General features: G+C 40.7%; 3 protein-coding genes across 20 annotated transcripts in view; 2 read left to right on the top strand and 1 right to left on the bottom strand.

Moving 5' to 3' along the window:
- The window catches only part of rap1gapa (RAP1 GTPase activating protein a), a 70,656-nt gene extending 68,180 nt beyond the window's left edge, over positions 1-2,476 (top strand). For all 18 annotated transcript variants that reach the window (XM_077513385.1, XM_077513386.1, XM_077513382.1 and 15 more), the window contains one exon: positions 63-2,476. The gene's annotated coding sequence lies outside the window, so the exon portion shown is untranslated. The remainder of the gene's footprint in view (positions 1-62) is intronic.
- A 580-nt stretch (positions 2,477-3,056) lies between these two features.
- Positions 3,057-9,536, top strand: fitm2 (fat storage inducing transmembrane protein 2). The gene is made up of 2 exons (XM_077513391.1): positions 3,057-3,426; positions 4,837-9,536. The coding sequence occupies exons 1-2, from the start codon at positions 3,254-3,256 to the stop codon at positions 5,444-5,446; spliced, it is 783 nt and encodes a 260-aa protein (XP_077369517.1). The 5' UTR covers positions 3,057-3,253; the 3' UTR covers positions 5,447-9,536.
- Positions 7,568-21,094, bottom strand: gdap1l1 (ganglioside induced differentiation associated protein 1-like 1). The gene is made up of 6 exons (XM_077513390.1): positions 20,852-21,094; positions 15,258-15,450; positions 12,666-12,839; positions 11,938-12,032; positions 10,784-10,898; positions 7,568-10,701 (listed from the first exon to the last, which is right to left on the bottom strand). Exons 1-6 carry the CDS (start codon positions 21,032-21,034, stop codon positions 10,358-10,360), a joined length of 1,104 nt encoding a protein of 367 aa, XP_077369516.1. The 5' UTR covers positions 21,035-21,094; the 3' UTR covers positions 7,568-10,357.
- Positions 21,095-22,699: the final 1,605 nt, after the last annotated feature.

The raw sequence follows: 22,699 nt of genomic DNA, 5'->3' as shown, positions 1-22,699 counted from the left end.
GACTTTTATTTATTTTGTGTACAACTTTTGACTGACATTTTTCATCTCCTCTTCTTCCAAAGCATTCCCATAAGTCACGGTCCCTCCGGAAGACGAGCCAAGTGCCGGCGTTGGCCATGACCGATGTGCTGAACGCGGGAGAAGAGCAGCGGACGATCGATCGCCCGATGGCTGCTCGGTGACGGCCGCGGAGTCACGCGTCAACGGCGGGTGAGCGTCAGGAGGGCCAAACTTTTGCACAGTGTGATTTCCTGACACTCTTTTCTTTGTCTTGAGCTGCGAATGCTCACTCACGGTTCCCGCAACCTGAAATGCATTTTGTCTGCCTGAGCGTTCCGACTCCACGGGATGAAAAGGAGGCCGTGGGACTCTTGTCAAAATGATCTTGCGGCTTTTTACTGGTTTCATTCAAATTCTTTATTTTTGAAAAGGGGCAGTGCATGTTGATGAATATTTTAATACATGTGAATGCACCCAAGTCAGCTGACAGGCTAGGTTTCATCAACAGTCCCTTTGCCTATGTTACAAGGCAGGAATAAATCATGTAAAAGAATACAAAATCCACACCAGATACAAGTGTACATCATCAATAAAAGCATGCAAAACAATTACAAATATAATGTCTGGATCACATCAATATCTGTGATTACATTACACAAATAGCCAAATTGGTGTTCCAGCACAATATCCAAAGTAATACAGTGATGCCTTGAGACACGAGTGATCACACATCTTTTGAGTTATGAGACATCATTTAGGCTTTTTTTTTTTTTTTTTTTTTTACTTTAAAGCGCAAATGAGCGCAGTATTGTGGCAGCAAACTCAACGCACTTTGCAACAAGCAGCACTTTGGCAAGGAGTGAATACATCTCCAAAAAAAGAAGATTCAAGATGTTTAATGTCTATAATCCCAGTCGAGGTTTGAAAGAATTACAAATTGTCCATCTCAAACAATCAAACAGCTTTGCTTTAGAAATGCCCACGCAAGTGTAATAGTAACACAAAATGGAAAATGTCGTAGACATGCTAACAACTAGCAACGATAACCGATATTTGAACACAAAGGGGTGAACAAAACATGTAGAGAAATAACATAATACTCATTGGCATATGTTCTCTATACTTTTTGAAAAACAAAAAGTTACATCCCTACATATTTGGAGTTCAGCATTTGCAGATTCACTAAGCACCTTTATGCATTTTTGCATTTATGCAACCTTTTCACTGTTATTCACAGAAGCCCACACTTATTTGGCTGTAATAATAAATAGCATGTAAAAGAATCAATAATAATCAGTGTCAATAATTAGCAGATTTTCGCTGTACGTTTTTCTATATGACTGTATTATACTGCCCCCTGGTGGTCAAGGTTGGCGCACCAGCGGTAGCAGATGTGCAAATTGATGCATAAATCATGATGAACAAACTGTTTACCTATTTACACAATTCTATTTCATTATGCTACTACTCTGTTTTAGTGTAATATAGAGTGCTATTTTTTTCCTGACATGTTTATACTGTAATAATAATTTTTAAAAGCATGTTGCAAACATTTTCATGTCCTTTCATTTCAGTGGGTAGAGATGATTATAGATAGGATAGGTGTGGTCACAGATTGAATAAAACTTGTGTTTGAAGGCACCACTGTATTTGGTTTCACATTTGACAGTGTTTGTGTGCTTTTCCCATTTTCGGACTCTTCAGTGATAGCATTAAAAAAAAAAAAAAAAAAAAAAGTATGAACAAGTCAAATGAAAAACTGTAATGTGATTGCCCCTCAAAATTTCATGAAGTCAATGTCCATCAATGGAAGGAAGCAGGATTCCATTGAGATCACTTGAGTCACTCCAGTGCGGCTGAGATGTGCTATGAACTTTTGGAAGCATCCGCCATTCATTTGTTTTCATGCTTTGTGTTTCTTGACCACTTTCTATTTTTATCTTCTAGTTTGCTTTTATTTCCTTGTTTTATTTATTGATTGAGTTGGTTCTTTTTAGAGGGACATTAACTGCAACGTTCTTCTTGTTCCTAGCTTGGACTGTGATTTCCTTTGGAGTGAATTTGAATGTTTTGAACTGTGAAACTCTTCAGGGTCGACTAATTACTTGGTACAAGAAATAAAAATGGAATTATTTGCTTTGAAGTTGAAAAGAAAATGCTCAAACTCAACTACTGATTGTGTAAATAGTTTTGTTTGTTTGTGTTGTTGTTGTTGTTGTTGTTGTTGGAGTTCTACATTTAAAAAAAGGCTTGACCAAATCAACAATGAATTATGTTCCAGATCTCTACCTTTGAAATTGTATTTTTTGAGAGCTGTTGGATTAAAATGATTCTAAATTATTTTCTGACTATTGTATAAAAGGGAAGAGCTGTACTTTACCCGGATCATTTCAGTTGCCTTATCACAAACAAGTATAGTTCATGAAGCAAATGTTTGTTGCCGTTTTTATTGTAAATAAATCCCGTGCCAAGTTGGTTTTCAGTCTATCCTTCAGTCTCCATTGGCATGCCACGTTTAATACCGACTATCAAAAATGTCTTCATATTCTGAATTATTATAATATTGCACATTGTGAGGACCGTCAACCACCTCATGTATTAATCACTTTCTGTCTACTCTCTATTCGTCAAACTATAGTAAATGAAAGAAAAACTATACTCTGTTATACAACTGTGCCACATGGAAGCCAACGTGCAGTTTGAATGAGCCAATTAAGGGGGAAAAAATTGCAGTGAAATGATATAATTTGGTAGAAGTAGTTAGTTTTGTAGTTTGTTTGGTAGTTTTGTTTTATTTTAAGTTTGTTTATATTTTGTTATTTTGGAATTGTTTTTGTTCATCTATATAATGTTTAACAATATACTACGTTACGCTGTATTGTTCAGTTGAAGTTAAACGAATAAAGAAATGGAAAAAAAAATGAGCCAAGGGAAATAAAGCAGCTACTTTTTGTCAGCAGTATTAAAATTCGGTGTGTCACCAACATTATGTCTCTTTCCAAGTCATCTCGGTCGTATTTATCAAAACCCTAACCCCATTTTGAAACCCTCATTGAGACCCTAACCCTGTCCCCAACATTACAAAAATTAAATATTGGGGGGTATCCCAGGGCGTCCATTGTATAGTATAGTACTTGTGAATAAGCGCCATTCAATTCTTCACCACCAGGGGTCGGTAACACGCCATGTAAGCGTTGTCGTGTCTTGTCTAGCAAAGCTTTGAAGAAGTCCAACCCGGTCGAAGGTTGTCAACATGGCGGCGGTGGACGTCGTCGTGTGTAACTTGGTGACTCTGTGGAGGATACCAGCCGTCAGGCACAAATTCCCGTGGATGTTTTTGCTCATTTCAGTCGTGGGCTCCTTTCTCAAAGACTTCCAGCTCGTGCCACAGACTTATTTCAGCAGCAGCAGAAATTTCCTCAACGTGTGAGTAGAGCTCAAGCTGGCTAGTTTGTTGTTAGCCTGCCGAGGTCAGATGAGCAACTTTCAAGATGTTGGGTGGTGGTTTGTTGTTGTGTATTTTGTTTTGTTTTGATAATTGGTGTATTTTCCACATATGTTTATATACATGCACTACTAGTCGAAAGTTTGGGGTTTCTTCAGTGCCTTCATTTTACATTTTGCGGTTATTTTCCTTCAGCTGAGGTGGAGGGAGGAAAAATAAGAATCATCTTCATTTGAAATGTTAACATAGTACACGAAATTCTGCGTTTGAGTCGTCACAGTAGTGTATAGCGAACAATCACTGGGCCACCGCTGCCCCCATGAAGTTAAATTGTGAAGAATAAAATGTCAAGAAAAGCCTATTAAAGCTGCAAAACAGTTTTGCGGTTGTAATCAGAGGCACTTTAAAATGGTGGCAGGTGCGTTTGAGTTCAATTTGGTAAAAGCCCAGTTATGCTATTTTTTTCAGAAAGCACGAAAAAACGAACCAAATACTGATTACTTTATATCTATTTAATAATTTAATATCAGCTGTAAAATTGAATAATGTTTATCAAAAGATGTAGCTGGTTTTAGAGAGGTGGCCAGCATCCTGAGATGTAAAAGCCATTTTCTTTTTTTCTTTTTTTGGTCAAAATATGACTTCGGCCATGGTGATGATTTCATTTGTCTTTATATCCCCTTTTGAAAAAAAAAAAAAAAAAAAAAAAAACTTTTTAGCTGGGTAGTACAAGACAAGTCCTAGGTCACATTAAAGGTGCATTCAAGGATCTTCTTGAAAAGTCGAAGCCAAATGTTCGTTTGTCACTTAAAAAAAAAAAAAAAAGCGCATGCGGAAGACCATCCTACTAGCTTTCCTGCTTGTCCAGTGGAAGCGCCTATCAAATGTCGGGACGTGCAAGCTCATCTTCATCAGTCTCTGCAGCCGGCCTCACTTCATAGCCGGATGTCCTCTTGCGGCTCTCAATCTTTTTCAAAGTATGCGGTGAGATTGGTGGGGCTACAACAATATGGCTGAATCCGAAGCTCAGCGACTACATGCTACAAACACTCGCAGCGCGCATGCGCAGCTAGGAACGAGCATGCATGACGTTATGGCAGATTGATTGACAAGATCGAGAACCAATTGTTAAGATTATCCTCCCCGGAGACACAGTGACAAAAGATCCTTGAATACAACATTAATGGTGGAGTAGTTTTGAAATAATTTATTGAGGTCACATTTTTTATGCCGCCAAACCTGGAATTTCAACAGTGGTGTGTAGACTTTTGTCTCCGCTGTATATCAGTCAGGATTTCTGGCCTCGACTCCCCATTGGTTGAGATAAACATTTGAAGCATTTACAGAGGAATGTTTTGATGAGCATAAGCGTCCTTCTGTCGGTCTCGCAGGTATTTCGTCAAGGTGTCGTGGGGTTGGACGGTGCTGCTGCTGACTCCCTTCATCCTCCTCTCCAACGCGGCCTTCAGCAGGAACGCCATCTTCCTGGGCAGACGGCTCCTCTCCCTGGCAGTGGCCACGGCCGTGTGGTACGCCTGCACCGAGACCTTCTTCTACATCGAGGACGTGACCGGCGCCTGTTTCCAAACCGACTCCATGGACGTGCCGAGCGGCCAGTTTGCGTCCAAAGCCGAGTGCAGGCGCGCCGGCTTCCACTGGCACGGCTACGACATCTCGGGGCACGCCTTCATCCTGACCTACTCTGCGCTGTTCATCGTGGAGGAAACGGCGCCCATGGCCTCGCTGAAGACGGAGGGTATGTCCACGCTACCGAGGTTGGTCCTCAACCTTCTGTACGTGGCGCTTAACCTCATAGTCATCATCTGGGTGTGGATGTTCATCTGCACCTCGGTTTACTTCCACGACGTGTCTCACAAGTTGCTGGGCACGGCGAGCGGGCTGCTGGCGTGGTACTTGACCTATCGCCTTTGGTATCTTAAACCGTGGTCACCGGGACTCCCGCCGAAGCGGCAGCTCAAAGAACAGAAGCAGCACACCTAGCTGCGTCCGCACTCATGTTTTGATACACTACACTCCAATTTAAGTTATCCGGGAGGTCATTGTGTACAGGAAAACTGTGCACTGTCAGTGTGGTATAAGCGCAGATGTTTACAAGTCGGTTTGAAAGTATGACCGATGGACAGTACGGTAGCTTTTCATTCACAATGCACATGTGCTAATCCTTTGAACCAGCATTACCTCGTAATTCTAATTGATTATAACACTACAGTAATCCCTATTAGTGAAAATAGTGTAATCTGTGTGTAATTGACCTCACCATTTTTTAAAATAATTGTCTATATTGATTGTTGAAACCCTAAAAAGGTATATCACAAACTATGATCCCCAAACAATTTCCTAGTTCTTAGTCATCTCACATTATCCATACAAATAAATGATGATTAGATTTTAAACAAATGTACCCCAAGTGCCAAACTCAGCACCTGTGACACTTACTGCAATGGCACCAAGGTGCCACAAGATGGTGCCAAAGCCCTGTCTAATTACAGAAAATACTGTTAGACCACAACCGTAGAAAACTAAATCAGGACCACTGGTTTAAGATTATTTTGATAATCGGTTAATCTTATTTTTTTAATTAATCAATGAATTGTATTTCTTTTAAATGTATTTAATTTCCATACTTGTACTTCAAATCAGGTTGTTTCAAAATGGCAATGTGCTGTAGAAAATGCACAAATTGATTTTGCTTTCTTCCCGCCAAGAATATAATAATTGTCTTTCCAAGTCAAATCTGTTATTTGTAAATGTCTTTTTGAGACAACACAAAAGATAATTAGTCTGCTTTTGTGGAGGACTAAATAAATTGTAGAGTATTTAGTGTTGAAAGCTTGAGATTGAGGATCTCGACAGTTTTAAGGTAAACAAGGCCTAAATGTTTTATCAAAAACGAGACAGAGTGTACTCTTTGTAATATTACAAGAACTATGTGAATTTCCAATAATAAAGTCCAAGTTTTATGTGAGAAAATCCAAATTAGACCTAATAATAAAATTTTGAGAAAACAAAGTAGGACAAAGTTGTCATAAAATGTGAAAAATAATACCCCAACATTTACAGGAATTAACTCCAAATATGAGGATGGAAAATAGGAAAAAAAAAAAAAAAACATCCTACACTAAGGACAGAATAGTACAAAAAAAAAAAAAAAAAAAGGTATGATGAAAAGATTTCCAAATAAACAGCAAAGTTGTTATTAAAGTATTGGCCATTTATGAGAATAAAGTCAAATAAGATTTTGTTTTATTTTATTTTATTGTAATTTCATAGGTATAGTCAAAATGTTATAAATAAAAAAGTGAGAATTTATAAAGGTAAATAAAAAAATGTATGACAATAATAATATTTAATGCAAATGAAATCATGTTAGCCAATCAGTCTTTGGCTTTTTTTTGTTTTTGTTTGTTTTTAAAATGGATTTTGGGCGATTTGGGGCAATATGGTTTGCTTTGTGGCTGTAGGCTGTTCCTCTTGTCTTAGACAAGGCTAATGGAGGGAAGGTAAACCGTATAATCATTCAAATATGAAATTACTCTGAACAGATGAATATTAAAGTGGTGGGGGGCGGGGGGCTTCGCAGAATTGTCTTCACAATCATTGCGTATTACTTTTATAGTTGACTCACTGGCCTTGATTATAAGCTCAAATAAGCATAAAATATTAATATTGTAGGGTTTCTGTGGAATATATCCCATACACAATTTGAGAAATGGTCAGTTATGTTGTATTGTTTTGCATCGTGACATGATAGCCCAGTAGTATTTTTGACTGGTGTGACGCTTTCTGAGCTTCATCAGACTGACGAGAAAATAATTTCCTGTTACAAACTTGCATTTGCCAATATTAAATATTTGAATGTATTGGAATTGTTCAGTCTTTTGCAATTTCACTGCGATGACTGATTGCAAAGTCCCCATAATGTCACTAAAATGTAAAGATGTAAAGTATGATGTAAGATGTAAAGATTCACCGATGTGAATGAAAAAAGTTGAATTGGAAGAGACTTTACATGTAACATGTAATTTCATTTGTGCAAAGTAATTCATAACAGACTACCATAATGAAAACAATGCGATTAAGGACTTTTTTTTTTTTTTTTTAAGTATTTATTTGTCATTGATGGCAACAGAATAAATTAAGGCTTATGAACAAACATCATAAAAAGCACCATAAATAAATGCATATATATAAATATAAAAAAATAAAAAATATTATTGTGAGTTATAACGGCCACAATCACAAATAGAATTTGTCGAGTGTGTGCGTGTGACGCAGAAGGTTCCGGGCCTTGTTGAGAGGCGGAGTCACAATGAAACCTGGAAGTAAAATCAAAATAGCTTCCACTTTTTTCATTTGCACTTTGTCAGTGGAGTGTTGCAAATATCAACGTTGTGGTTCGAATAGAAGTTGGAGTGCCTTTTAAAAAGGGACTTCATATCCTACAGTTGCTTCTATTCCCATTCTCGCTGCACATTCCACTCCAAATCCAAAACAAAAGATCAACACAAACGTGATGTTCAAAAATACAACTAAGGATTTGTTCAGTAGTTCACAGGAGAGCAAAATCTGAGTGTCGTATTATGTTTTTGTCAATCTGTGTGAAGAAAAAACAGACATTGGATGTTTTTGCCTACTTGGATTCCAAATCGAATGTGCAATGCTGTTTTAAAACGCACCGCAATCATTCTAATCGCAGCTGTAATTCCAAAGCTAATATTGATCATACTCAAATGTTCATTTGCTCACAGGCCAAAACCTCCTCGCCACATTTGTGCCATGAGATCGCCGCTCCTCGTGCGAGAGAAACAAACGTGCGTGTTTGTCCAAACACAAGTCGTATGTCATTGCAAATGTCGGAACTCAAAAGTGTCACAGAGGTCATGTGATTCCCAACCACTAATAACGCATCTGTGGTCACCTGTCTTTGCTAGCGACGCATAGTGACAGGCGGAGCCATGAAATGCTCTTCCACTAAAACATGTTTTGTCTACCTGTTGCCCATTATACAGCAGAATCATACCCTTGATTTTTACACTCGATAAATTTGTGAGTAAATTGAGATGGGATCATTATTTTTTTCGGTGCCTTGAGGTACAAGTTTTAACATGTTTGTATGTAACTCATTCAAAATGTGCATTTCTTTAATAATCTTTCTTTTCCCCATTGGTTCCAGTATCCCCACAAAACAACTGTAATTATTTAAACTGAAAATAGAACTTGAATGTTGTACTGTATAGAAACATATTGTAATATCTAGGACTGCAACTAATTGTTTTAATGTGTCGATACAAATAAATTATCATCCCAAAAATGGTACATTATTTCAAATTGACAGTGCAGAAAATGCACATAAATTATGATTCAGTTCCCGTTTTGTTTTTTATGCAAAGTAAAATCAGATATCTGCAAAAGTCTATTTTAATACAACTCAAAGATAATCAGTCTGCTTTCACAGAGGACGACAGACATTTGAGAATAGAAAGTTGAGAAGCAGAATTTAAGAATTTCCAACGATTTGGACAATGTCTCAAAATTAAAAGATTATTGAAATAGTTGCTGCCTAATTTGATAATTGAATAGTTGTTGCGCAATCAATTGTTGCACACTTCAATAGGACAATTAGGTTTTATGGTGTAACACGTTTTGGCCTATTTTCTGACATGTTATGTACCAAACCATAAATGGAATCTTAATTCATGTTTGTGGTTTTACGGCACTGTCAATCTGAAATAATTTGAATAAAGGGATGAATTCATTAATTGTTTATTAAAATAATATAATCAGATCCAGTCCTACTCGCAAGTCAAAGCAACAAATTGGCCAAATGACGTCTTGTATCTCCAAAAAGTTGCCAAGTATTCACTCATGTCTCAAGGTACCACTGGACCTACTTTTTGTGGCAGTTTCTGTCTGGTGGTGGTTTTATGTGATGTGGCTCAAAAGGTGTGAAACTCCGTCATTCACAAAACTCTTCCCTGCTACGAATTGTCGCCTTCGCTCAACGGGGATCTTGTCATGAAGAACAAACGCAAATAAAAACGAGAGGACAAGCGGCAGCGGATGCAATCCACTCATTTGTCCTGCTCATTATTGCTGGGGATCCAACATTTAGACACACGTGGAAGAGGGGATGCCATTTTGTTTGTTTGTTGGTCTTCCTCCAGGCAGCACAAAATCCACCAGGAAACATAAACCTTCAACCGAGTTGTGGTTTGATTATGTTAAAAACGTTGAACAGCAAAAGAGTGTACTTAAAACAAAAAATAGTCATAATCAAGCATTTAACATCTATTTAATTGCAATTATTGCAATGTAAAAGTTGTATTCTCCTTTTGTCTGACGCTGAGGACAACTCGTAAGCGCTTGAAAAGTTCTCCTCTCCACTGCTAGCACTTTAGACCTTCGGAGAACGTTGAAGTAAGATGTTTTATAAATACATTTCTATCTTTACTGCTTTTTTTTTTTTTTTGTTTTGTTTTGTTTCGGACACAGGCCCCGATTTGTAAGTGATACATTTTCCTCTGCTTTAGTGCTTTTAGCAGCTAGGAGTGTAATGACTCTGAGTCACGTGGCAAGCCAAGGTCACTTCAACCCTGTGTGTGCGTGTGATTTGATTAGAGCGCTGTATTTTGTGTAAGTGACGTGGTTGCATGCCTTCAACAAAGGTCAAACACAAGAGCAAATGAGCTGGATGAAGGCCGCGAGTACCCGGAAATGTGCAGTAAAGAACGTCTTCTTATGGAATGTTTTCATATACTGTGTCTTTACTCGCCCGGGTTAAGTATCGGTGTTTCCTTATATTCAGTACGGTTTTCCTGCAGTCGTCAAATGTTACAGAAAAGTTCAAACATCACACGTATACAGACATTGAACACACCGACAGAGCATTCACTACATGTATTTCTTTTTTAAAAACCAGTAGGCAAAGTAGCCCATCCCGCCGAGGGATCCCATAAGAAATGAGGCCCCGAAGAAGGACGGCGGCTTCTTTTTGACCATCCGGAAGGCGTTGGGCAGGACGGCCGACAGGAGCGTCGTGTGGATGTCGCCCAGCACCTTGCGGAAAGCGTAGCGTTTTTGCACGCGCAGAAAAAAGGACTGCAGGTTGGGCCGACTGCCGTCCTCCCAGTATTTCTTAGAAAGTCCCAAGAACTTGAGCCTGTGCAGCAAGGCCCCCAGGCAGATATCGGCTAGTGTAAAGTCAGGTCCGCATAGCCACAACTCGCACTTTTGACCTGCCAGAGGAAACAACAGTGCTGTACCGTTGCCGACGTTTGTCACCGGGACGGAGACGGGACGGGCGTCGTGCCGGCCTACCTTGGCACTCCAGTTTCCTTTTCTCCAGTTCGGCCTCCACTTGATCTAAAACCATGGCTAACTCCCCCAGGATCTTCTTCAGGTAGTTGACATTGTCGTGGTCCAAGATCTTTGCCTGCCAAGCATGTTATGGAAAGTAACTTCAAAAATAGGAATAGGCCGGTTACCGGTTTCAAGGTTTACTGCTCTGTCGTCATGTCATGCCTTAAGGACGCAAGGACTCTTTCTTTCTGTTTTTGACACTCCATCCGAAGTTACCATGTTCTGTCTATTGACTATTACCAGACGAAATGGCTAGCGCCGGCCCTGACTATTACTAACTTGAATTGAAAGCAGTGACAAAACTACCAGATATATGGCGAACGGTTTAGCTATTTTTAGGCAAGTGGATGCCAGTACAGAGAAGATGGAAAGACCATCTAAAGGACAGACTTAGAAGCAAACTTGCTTCTTTGGATTTGTGGGTAGTGTTTCCTCATTAATACATTACGTAGAAAATATTTATTTGCTTGAGTTATCCTTTGAGTAATTTAGCAAAACAGAACGACTCTGCTATCTTACATCAGGTTTATATTACGCTGGCACATCTGTACCATTAATCCGAGGAACTGAAAAGCCATTTGATTACCCAGTTAGTCCTGTAAGTGATGCTGTTAACTATATCTGAAGGTCCATGTCTATCTTTGTATCAACTTAGCAGTTAAAATGAAAATTAGGGCCCCAATTCTGTCTCCATTTGATACAATATACCTCATGTAACATCACTCAAACTACAGTGGTGAAGAAGGTTTAAATAATCATTCAAGCCATTCTCAATCACTCTGCCTTTGTCAAATGAAACCGACGCGTTTCTTTACTAGTGGTGACCTCGAAGATCACTTCAGCTTTTGCCACCTGGAAGAACGTGTGATGTCATTGAGGTCACTCAGGTCAATGAAACAAAATAACATGAATAGTGACATGCTGAGCATTATCTTGCTTGACAGCTACAGATGATGTGCAAACTTTGAAATAGATTTTGTAATATTTGAAAAGTGGTTGACTAAATTATATCTGTACCGTAGGTATTCCGTCAAAAATAAAACATGCAGCTATTCTATTGACGAAACAACACGTCGATAATAAATACGCAAGCCTTCATGCGCTGAACTGACCATGAGCTTCTTCTGCTTGGACAGGTATGGTTCTGTCAGTTGGGGTTCCTCGTGGTCTAACTTCATCAGCTCCGTTGCTGCGTTCACCAAATGCCCTGCGGTCACAAAAGCACAAGATGCAAATGCTGGAGTGGCTTGATCCCGTTAACGTCTCACGTCCATGTGCAAGGCACCAGTGCCCGTCTGTGGGCTGTTTGCCAATGGAGAGCTGAGTAAAAAAAAAATAAAATACTTGATCTAATTTGAAAATTAGATGCTTCTTCCGTGATGTGATCCACAAAGTAAGCCCGCAAGCTAGCAAAAATGAATACGAAAAAAACGGCTTTGGAGAGATTTTTTATGAAAGGGGAAAAGGCAAAATAAACATACAGCTGTTGCTTCCTGTTGGCGTAAAAGGATGGAGAGGATGTAACATTCTTAAGCAAAAACTAAAGTGAGCGTGAATTGGCTTACTTCCTGTTGCTGTTTTTGTTTTAGTGTCAGTCAAATTTGTTTGCCACCATCTAGTGGCCGAAAGTGGAATTACACCCACAATAAACTGGAGGAAAAATGAGCCAGTCATAAAAATCCATGAAATTGTGGGCAACAGTTTGGTAAGTACCCCAAATTCCCCATCTTAATTTCGCATGCAAGTTAACTGCAACCGAGAAATTTACTAGAAAATGTCCACCCTAAAAAGGACGCATCATCATCATCCCTACGCGATGCAGCAAGTTGGCTTCACTTACGACGTATTTCAGCAGTGGCGTACTTTGGGATCATAGAGTCGGTGGTGAGCTCCGGATGGAGGATGCAGCCGTGCGTGTACGCGTCCATGGGGAGGCCGTCCAGCAGCTGGCGGTACTGCTGCACTCGCTCGTGAACTGGCGAGTCTGCCCCGGGAATCAGCTGAGCCACCGAGTCTGCAGGTGAGAAACCAGTACAGCACGGGTGAAACAGTTTGAATTTACATATAGCTCAACCCAGGGTGAGAGGCGGGATACATCCTGGACTGACCACTTGTTAGTCACAGGACTGACGCATTCTTATGAATGTTCTCATTGGTCCAGGTCATTTCATTCTCAGAGCATTGAATCGATCGCAACTGGTTTGATCTTCTCTTCGAAGACGTTTTGCCTCTCATATGAGAAGGCTTCATCAGTTCACGCAACATGGTTTGCACCGGGCTGAGCGGGTGTGGGAAAACCCAAATATGTAAGAATGATGTCACAGGTGGTTTGGGCAGTTCAACTCAGGCTGGTGCAGTCCCAAGCAAGCCTTGTTACATGAGCTGATGAAGGCGAATCACTGAGAAGAGTGGTGACTTTGTGTTATTCTGCTCCTCGGTGGCCAAGGTGGCCACACCATAAGGAGCAGCACAAATTGGATTGATGCATTAAATCAAGATCTGTCAAGTGCATTTGATTTAATAATGCTATTACTAGAAGTCCATCAATTAAATGATAACTAATGGCTTTATCAAGTTAATTGACAATTATTTTTTATTATTGATTTATTACTTAGAAATCTTGTTTAATTAACTTCAAATTGTTACAATTAGGGATGATCGATAACACTTTTTCTTCAGACTAATATCAGTCCAAGTACCAGTACTCAACTCTTCAGTAGTTACTCACCAATACAGATATCAAGCACTGATCTCACTTGTACTTTTGATGTGACAATTTTAAAGAAAGACCCATATAGCCCAATACAGCATATTTCCTTAAAATTGCATGAAATTAATGGCAATTTTCTAATCTTCTAATTACTAGTTATTGGTAAAGTTTGAGGGCGGCACGGTAGTCGAGTGGTTAGCACGTCCGCTTCCCAGTTCTGAGGTCTCCGGTTCGAGTCCAGGCTCGGACCTTCCTGGGTGGAGTTTGCATGTTCTCCCCGTGCCCGCGTGGGTCTTCTCCGGGTACTCCGGTCTCCTCCCACATTCCAAAGACATGCATGGCAGGTTAATTGGGCGCTCCGAATTGTCCCTCGGTGTGCGTGTGAGTGTGGATGGTTGTTCGTCTCTGTGTGCCCTGCGATTGGTTGGCAACCAGTCCAGGGTGTCCCCCGCCTACTGCCCAGAGCCAGCTGAGATAGGCGCCAGCACCCCCCGCGACCCTTGTGAGGAATAAGCGGTCAAGAAAAGGGATGAATGGATGGATGGTAAAGTTTGATTTCAGCCTCACATCAGTAAATATTTTCTGATTTATACAGTCCTCTATGAAAAGAAGACCACGTTTCTTGGTGTATAATCAAAATAGGACACAGGCATGAAAATCCAATTAATAAAATAAACAAAAATTTCACAGAGTGCTATTTTTCTTATTAAAAATCACATTACTAATCTTTGTGGCCATAACGTATTTATGTCATTTCAATGGGGAAAGATAATTTAAGATACAGTACACTTGTTTGGCATTACGAGCGTGGAACAAATCTAACTTGTATGTGAAGGCACCACTGTATAGAGAAGATGGGGTTGAACATCCTACCTACGTCATGCCATTTTAAGAAAGGAAACGTTGTGAATCTTTTAAAATACATGAAAAAAGTCTCTGGTCGATGTTGTGGACTGGACATCGTGACTCGTCATGCGTGGCTGCAGACTAAATGAAGACGAGGGAGGACTTGTGCGGTTATCGGCCATCTTTCCTGGTCTGAGGCTCCCAGAAGAAAGATTACGTAAGAGCGTAATGGCTGAATGGACAATAATATAAGCCAGGCCTCCCTCACAAACTGTAAGATAGCAGATCGGAGGCACCAGTGTATGCATGTATACAACATACAGTATACACATTCTTCATCCATCCATTTTCTATACCACTGATCTGGAGCCTTGGATTAGTTGCCAGAAACTGCGGGACTCATATGGACAGCCAACCATATCCACTCACATTTATACAATATAATGCAGATGCATATATTCTAAAACAGGGATGGGCAACTTTAATGCTGGGGGGTGCCACTATTTTTCATTAAAGCTACTCAAGTATACACAGACGACAAAGCAGTGGATCCTAACCAGATATATGACAAAAACTCTACTTTAAATATGGATGAATGTGCATAATATGTGTTGTTTATACATTTAGTTTTTGATCATACATTGCAGGGTACAGTAAGACCCAGGATAAGTGCAACTAAGACATGCCAGCCATCTAGTGGTGAATAGTGACATTGCAACTTAAAACCACAGTCTACCCGGATTTTGGTTCATTTACCAACCAATATTTTTGCATATTTGGGATTTTGGAAGTCGACTACAAAAAATAAAATGAAATAAAAAAAAACCATTCCCAGTCTCTTCCGGCTGGCCGCACAAAATGCGCCTCAAGTCTCACCTCCCACAAAGTTGGTCTCCAAGTAGTCGATAATCTGGTTGTAGTCGCTGATGATGTTGTCGCCGTGGAGGAAGACGGGCACCTCCTCGCCCAGGTTGAGCCTCATGAACCACGGCTCCTTGTGCTCCTGCAGCGGCAGGCTCACGTCTCTCTCCTCGCACACAAGACCCTTCTCGCTGATCACCAGACGCACCTGCAACATCCAGTCACCAAAACTCACGTCCTTCTCATCAGAGCCAGAATTTTGTCATTCTTTTTGTTTAAATCGCATACCCACAACAACCAAAAATGCCTGATTTTCATATTCAATTTTAGGTTTGGATCAAACGTACTAAACGGAAAAACAGGCCACAGGACTGAATTTGACTTTAATATGAAATTTGTCAACTTTACAGCCAATTGCAAATGCAGTGAACGAGCGACTGGACTGAATGAGGATTTGGTGAGGTTTCTGACAAAGCTGCCACTTTTGCAACAACACTTTGTTACGTAATGGTGTTAGTCACTCGTCATCGTGCCAACTGGTTCAGCTGCTTAGGAGACGCAGAATAAACCTTCACTTTTTTATGATTTCTTCAGGGAAAAAATGGTTGTTTTCCTAAAAGCGAGAACATATTGTAGAGGTGAATGAGTAGTCGAATGTAATGCGCTTTGAGGGTCTTGTAAGGTGGAAACGCGCTATATGTAAATGAAGGACCATTTAACAAATGAAAATGCTTCCAATGTTATTATTCCCAGTTTCCTTGTTTGACTGTGTGGCTGAGTTGTTAAAGATGCCTACAGGCTGCGGGTTTGTACTTCTAATTAAATACTGAATCAATTCAAGTTTGAATGGAGACATGTATGTGTATTATTTACATTTGACAACGCCGATAAAAGGCATCCACAACTGAGCAAGTAGAGTCCCCTGCAAAAGAATTGGAACAACAAGGTCAATTCCTTTGTTTTTGTTGTATAATGAACACATCTTGGCTTTAGATCCAATGATGATATCTGACAAAAATTCAGAATACTGTACCAACTTTTATTTCATGGTATTTACATCTAGATTTGGAACCTCCACCAAAGATCTTAACCTTGCTCTCGCAAGATGAATTCTCACGGCATTTGTGAGTTCACACACTCCGGAGAATTCATCTTGTACCGCTCCTGCAGATAACTGGCGTAGTGGTTCGGACCAATCACAGAGCGACATTGTGTTTGGGGGCGGGATATGCAACTGTGAAGAAACCAGGAAGCCAGCGCTGACGCAGGGGCTAACAAACAAACCCAACATGGACGAATGGACGCTACAATTAATTCTGTTCTCGCAGAATGACTCACCGTTTCCTTGTTGAGTGTTTAACAGCGAGAGGCGCTTCGTGCATTTCTAGCTGGGAAGATGTTTGTGCTTTTCCCTCCTTTGACAAGAATGAATACTAAATTTTCACCCGTGGCCGTGATTGGTTCAAACAAACATGTAGCATCGTCCAATCAGCTCGAATTATTGTACAGAATGTCCCACCTTTCCGGACGAAATTACTGTGGAGACTACCAGATGGATATTGGCTATTGCCAGGTTACAAAGATCTGCTTCTGATCCAAAATACAGTCTACAAGTTTGCCTGTGATGCATGGTGGCAGCCATGTCATGGCTTGGGCTTGTATGGCTTCTTCTGGGACGGGCTCATTAGTCTTATTTGAGGATGTAACTCACGACAGCAGCAGCAGCAGCAGAATGAATTCTGAAGTCTACAAGGCCATTTTGTCTGGCAAATGTACAGAAGAAGGAGAAACTTTTATCGTGGAACAAGACAACGACCCAAAACACAGTGCCAACGCAACAAGGTCTTCATCTTTGGGGGGTGGGGGGGGAGTGGAAGTTCTTGGACTGGCCAAGTCAATCACCGGACCTTAATCCAATAGAGCATAAATTTTACCTCCTCCAGAAACAAAGAAAAGGTGAAAGAGGCTGCAGTAAAGTCCTGGAAAAGTATTTCAAACAAAGCATCACAGGCGTGATACAGTTATTGCAAATAAGGCTTATGCCACCTAATATTAAACATTATTCACCTCATATTCATTTCATGTCTATTCCAAAACTTCTGATGACTTGAAAAGTGGGTGGCTTCAAACAAGACATACAGTCGAGTAACCTTGGTCTCGCAAGATGAATTCTCGCGGTAATTGTGAGTTCACAAACCCCGGAGAACTCACTTGAGTGAAGCGCATATCCCTTCCAGTGTGACGTCACGTTGAAGTGCGCCCCTAGCGGAAGGCCATGCGAGTGAATTAGAAAACAATCAGTGTGAGCTAGAAAACAGGTCAAACAGTTAACAAATCAGTGACCAATGCTATGGTGAACTTGTGCGCGGCCGACGGATGCTCTAATGGCTCAAAGAGAGATGAGATCATTCTTTTGGCTGCCAGCAGTGATTCTTAACCAGGCAGAAGACAGTGAGGAGTGAAAGACGATCACGGTGGCTAGCGCGACTGCGAGAAAAACTACGACGCAACTACTTTGCACCCACAAAGAGGACGAGGGTATGCTCAGATCATTTTATATCAGGTAGTTTTTCTCTTTTTCATATACAGTTGGTCATAATATTAACCTCTGATTGTAAATTCAAGGCAGATGTGATGAATGTGCCATATTATCTTTAGTGAAACGATCATTCATACTTTTTGCATAAGTATTCAAGTAATTTTTAACAAAAAATTAACGATTTAACACGATTATCACAATTAACACTAACTCGGGCTTGATCTCTGCTGAGGAATGTGTTGTTAACAGCTGTTAACTGTTTGTTAGCAGCTAGCAAGCTTAGATAGCTTGAAGGCTTTGCTATACAGCAAGACGAGTATATCCGGACACAAATGATTTAATGAATAACAATTTACACCATGAAAGTAGTGATCGACGTACTGTTTCAAGCAAAAACAACATGCCGTAAGCTTCCGCTTCCACTTTGCATTCCAGCAAACGCCAAACAAACAACCCTTTTGTTGTAAGCTAGCGGCTCCAAACGACTGGTTTGAATGAGCTGCAGTAATGCAGTGTCCTAGTCGGGACGTTTTTCGTGACACTTGACATATTTCCCACCTTTTAACGAAAACGCTCGCCAAAAAATCAAGCTCTCTACATTCATTTGTTATGGGATGTTTGCCCTCCGGGAGGCGCAGCTGAAGCTAAGCAGTGACGTCAGCTGGAAGGGTCTATAGCCAGGTTAACAGTAAATACCATGAAGAAAAAATGCAATTCCCAACTTTTATCTCATATTTATCCTTTGATCTGAATCCCAAATTTCTTCAATATACATCAAGAACAAAAACAAAAAAAAGTGACCTTGCCGTTCCAATACGTTTGCAAAGGGGACTGTACATTGTGGCATGGTGACGCGGCACAATTTGCAGGAAAGTGAAGGGCTGTCGTATGCAAGTAGTATTGAAAGTGTAAATCTGTTAACATGCTCCCTCCAATACCGTTGCACCGATCTACACAGATCTTTCCCCCGTCCAGTACATCGTCAGCGTGTCTTTTTTGAATCCACCTTACATGACATTTTGTTTGAGCAGGATGAGAATACATTTCCGCCTTCTCCAGCAAAGTCGAGTCACGCTCGCACGTCATGCCACCGGCACAGCTTCTCAAACTTAACGCATGCTTGTATCTGATCCCCGAACGTTCGACCATGACAGCGTCTTGGCATCAAGAAAAGTCTGAAAAGTGACCCATTTGTCCTTATTCATCGCTCGGTGTCCTGCGCATAGCTTCTCGTGTTTATTTTGGGAATAGAATTAAAAGTGCAATCACATGGAAAGCATGAGCCAAGTGGGTACAATTGTAATTGACTCGACAAGAGGGTTACCAACTTTCTCATCCCGAAATAAGGGACAGGTGCACGGCACGGTGTCAATGGTGGTGTGAGCATGATGTGTGAAATCAGTGTATATTCTGATTAGATTCGAAAAGTTTGCACACTCTTTAATCCTTTAAAAAAAATAAATAAATAACAGCTGCAAACAAAAATGAAATGCAAAAGAGTAGCGTGACTCACCAAATTTACTTTTTCCATGGAGACTTTTCTTTCTTTTCTTTCTTACAGGTTTATCCGATCTCTCTTCCTAACCGACCGGACAACACTACACATTGTTATTATTATTATTATTATTATTATTATTATTATTATTATTATTATTACCTAGCCACTTACGCAGTATAAGCCGCTACAACAAATGCACGTGCCTGATGCCTGTAATTAGCTGACAGGTGCCGTGCTTCGTGACATTGCCGTTTGAGCTGATCTAGCACCTGTAGAGTGCGGTTTGCTGTGTTAAGTGCTGATTGCGAAACTTGCCAGCAAGCTAAAATCTCACAGTATTTGTTCATAATTCGTACAAGAATACATCTTGTATTGCTTCTGCTGATACGTTCGCTGCAGACGTATTAAGATCAGCGTTTAGAGTGAGTGTAGGCGACATGAAGCTGTGACGAAACCAGGAAGTGCTTCTCTCTCTCTCTCTCTCAAGTTGCCTCTCTTACCTTGCAAGATCTCCAAATAACGTCGCACCCAGCGACTCATTTTATTGGCTACGAGCAACTTCCTTGTCACTTGTCAACCTACGGGAGCAGCCACGGTCCAAAAATGGCAAAGATGCCGTTTGCTGCATTTCGTGTAAGAATTGAGAATTATTTTACAGGACTTTTGAGGTCCCGTATGGGACATAACAACTTAGCCCAAAATATGGGGCGTCTCAGCTAATACAGGACAGTTAGCAACCCTACTCGACAACCCAAAATGCTGCAGATTCCATCACAACGCACGCATCACAGAGTTCTATTAAAAAAAAATAAAAATTTAACAGTTAAGACCAAAATCATTGACATTGGATTAAAAAAAAATCAAAATTAAAGATCTCAGATCAGAGCGCTAAAATGGAAAATTATCTAATACAATAATTTGTATTTTTTTTTTTTTTTTTTTTTTTTTTTTAGAAGCAGGGGAGGGGACAGGCAGGCTCTGCCTCTCCTGCCTGCTCTGACCATACGTCCCTGCTGAAAAGTGTAGTACAGTAGAGTAACCAAGTATTTGTACTTTGTCACTTTCCCACCGGTTTGTGGCCCCCCAGTCACCAGCATGACAAGCCAGATTTGGCAAACGCAAATCTTTGCACTCAGCACTCACTCACGTGTGAGTCAGTACAGTGCAAATCAAGGCCCGTGCATATGCACTCATGGATGGAATGTGCATGTGCACATGTGGAAGGAGGGTACAGCTGTAAAGGGGGGTGGGCCGGTGGGGGTTTGTTTTGCACGTCATGTGCATCAATTATTCAGCCTGTCATGTGTCAGAGCGACTCAAGTCAAATGCAAAGGAGGATGCGGTTGGTGATGCGTGCGTTGCCACACGGTCAACATTGACCACGTTATATGAAATGAGCGCCTTGCTGCAGAAAATGAGAACAAACAAAAAAACTGTCGAAAGGAAGCTGCTCGCAGCTTGCAGGCAACATTTTACGTGCACATGCAGCAGACGAGCACGTCGAGAGAATCCAAAACAAACCCTGAGATACAAGCAAGGAAGACGCGCCTCCATTTTTTTTAGCTAGCTTACCTTCTGCGAGGCGAAAGACTGCGTCCAGTGGTACAGAACCAGCCGGTCTTTGTTGAGCGCTTTGGGCTCGGCCGTGCAGGACTCGTCGCACTCGTCGCCGTCCGTCGTTTTGCCGTCCTCGTCCATCGCCGAGATGGGCCACCAGCCGCATTTGGCGGGGGGGACGTGGTTGGAAGACGCCATGACGGAGCGTTTTGAGCCTGCCGAGCAGAGCAGCGACCGGAGGAGGGGAGCGATGGGCGGGGGAGGGGGGCATCGCGAGAGGATGGAGGGAAAGGGGGGGTTGGAAGGGACGCTGGAGGAAAGCATCGCCCGCCGTGCGGTATGCGGATGGACAGCTCCGGTGCTGAAACAACACAAAAATCCAAAGGAACGTTTCGGGGAAAAAACAAGCATAAAAAAACAAAAACGTGTCAGGCTCATTAAAAGTGTTAATAGGCGATACACTTGTTGAAAACAACTAAACAATGTAAAATAAATGTTTCATTTTTCCAAAATGTTGGTGGCTGTTAAATTGCTCGTTATCCCTCCGTCACTATAAAGATTATTCAGATTTTCAAGTTGTTGTTTTTTAAATTAATCAATTAAAAACAAAAAGGTGCATCGCGAGCAGATGCAGTTCTAAACATTGTCCAGCAGGGGAAGTCAAGTACAATCGGATACAAAGCAAACCTGCATCGTGCTCACCTGAGACTGACGTTGCGGAAAAGATTGGAATCAAGTTTTTCAAGGATGGTAAGGTTTCAAAGAAGGGTCAGGGGTTCAAAGTTTCGAAAGTAAACTTATAAGAAAGTTGTTTCAAAGTAGGGTTTCATACACCTTTGAAACCATAACCCCCAAACTCCACTTCTAAACCACAACCCTCTTTTGAAACCATACTTTGAAACTAAAATTTGAAACTCTATACTTTCTTAAAATCCTACTTTGCAACCATAACCATACTTTAATCCCCTAGTTTGAAACCATATTGACACCAAGCTACTTTGAAACCCCAACCCTAGTTTGAAACCATACTTTGAAACTAGTCTACACTTAATTAAAACCATCCGTAACCATACATTTTTAACCCTAGTTTGACTCTAACACTAGTTAACTTAAAAAAAAAAAAAAGTTTCAGTCTTACCCTAGTTTGAAACCTGACTTTGAAACCCAAAGCCCACTTTTTAACACTCTTTTAAAATCATATCCCTAGTTCTAACAGCTATTTTGAAACCTTACTTCTAATTTGAAACCCTAAACTCATTTTGAAACCCTACTCTAAAAATGCTAAACCTAGTTTGAAACACTGACCCTACTTTTGCACTTCATTTACCATTTACATTGAAATCCGAACCCATACGTTGAAACCCTAACCCTGATTTGTAAACCTTGTCCCGACTTTGAAACCCTGGCTCAACATTGATTATGGTTAGGGTTTTCAACGGGTTTCATGAACATTTGAAATATGCAACATACAAGTAATTACAGTACTTGATTGGGTCCATTTGGGTCCAATGTGACTGATGTATTTTTGAAAAGGTCACATTTCAAAAAGCCTTCCAATTGCTACCGGTCTTTGATTAGGGTTAATTTTTTCAGGTGGGGCACATTTTACGAGGGAAATTTCACTGTTTGGCGACAGAATGTTGAAGATTACATGAAGATAACATTTTCTTGGAGTTTTGCGATCAATTGACAGACCTCTTTGAAAGACCTTAAATCACAGTTGGCTTTGATCCAAATTCGTCTCAATATGTCTTAAACGGTGAACTTTAACCTAGAACCAACCATGAACAAAACTTATTTGTGCACTTTTTCCAACCTCTTCATGTTGAGCAGCCAGCGAGGAAAGAAGTGACAAGTGTTCCC

This window comes from Festucalex cinctus, chromosome 2 (genome assembly GCF_051991245.1).
Source record: "Festucalex cinctus isolate MCC-2025b chromosome 2, RoL_Fcin_1.0, whole genome shotgun sequence".
Classification (NCBI taxonomy): domain Eukaryota; kingdom Metazoa; phylum Chordata; class Actinopteri; order Syngnathiformes; family Syngnathidae; genus Festucalex; species Festucalex cinctus.
Note: the sequence above shows the minus strand (reverse complement) of the source record. Positions and strands in the feature narration are given on the sequence as shown.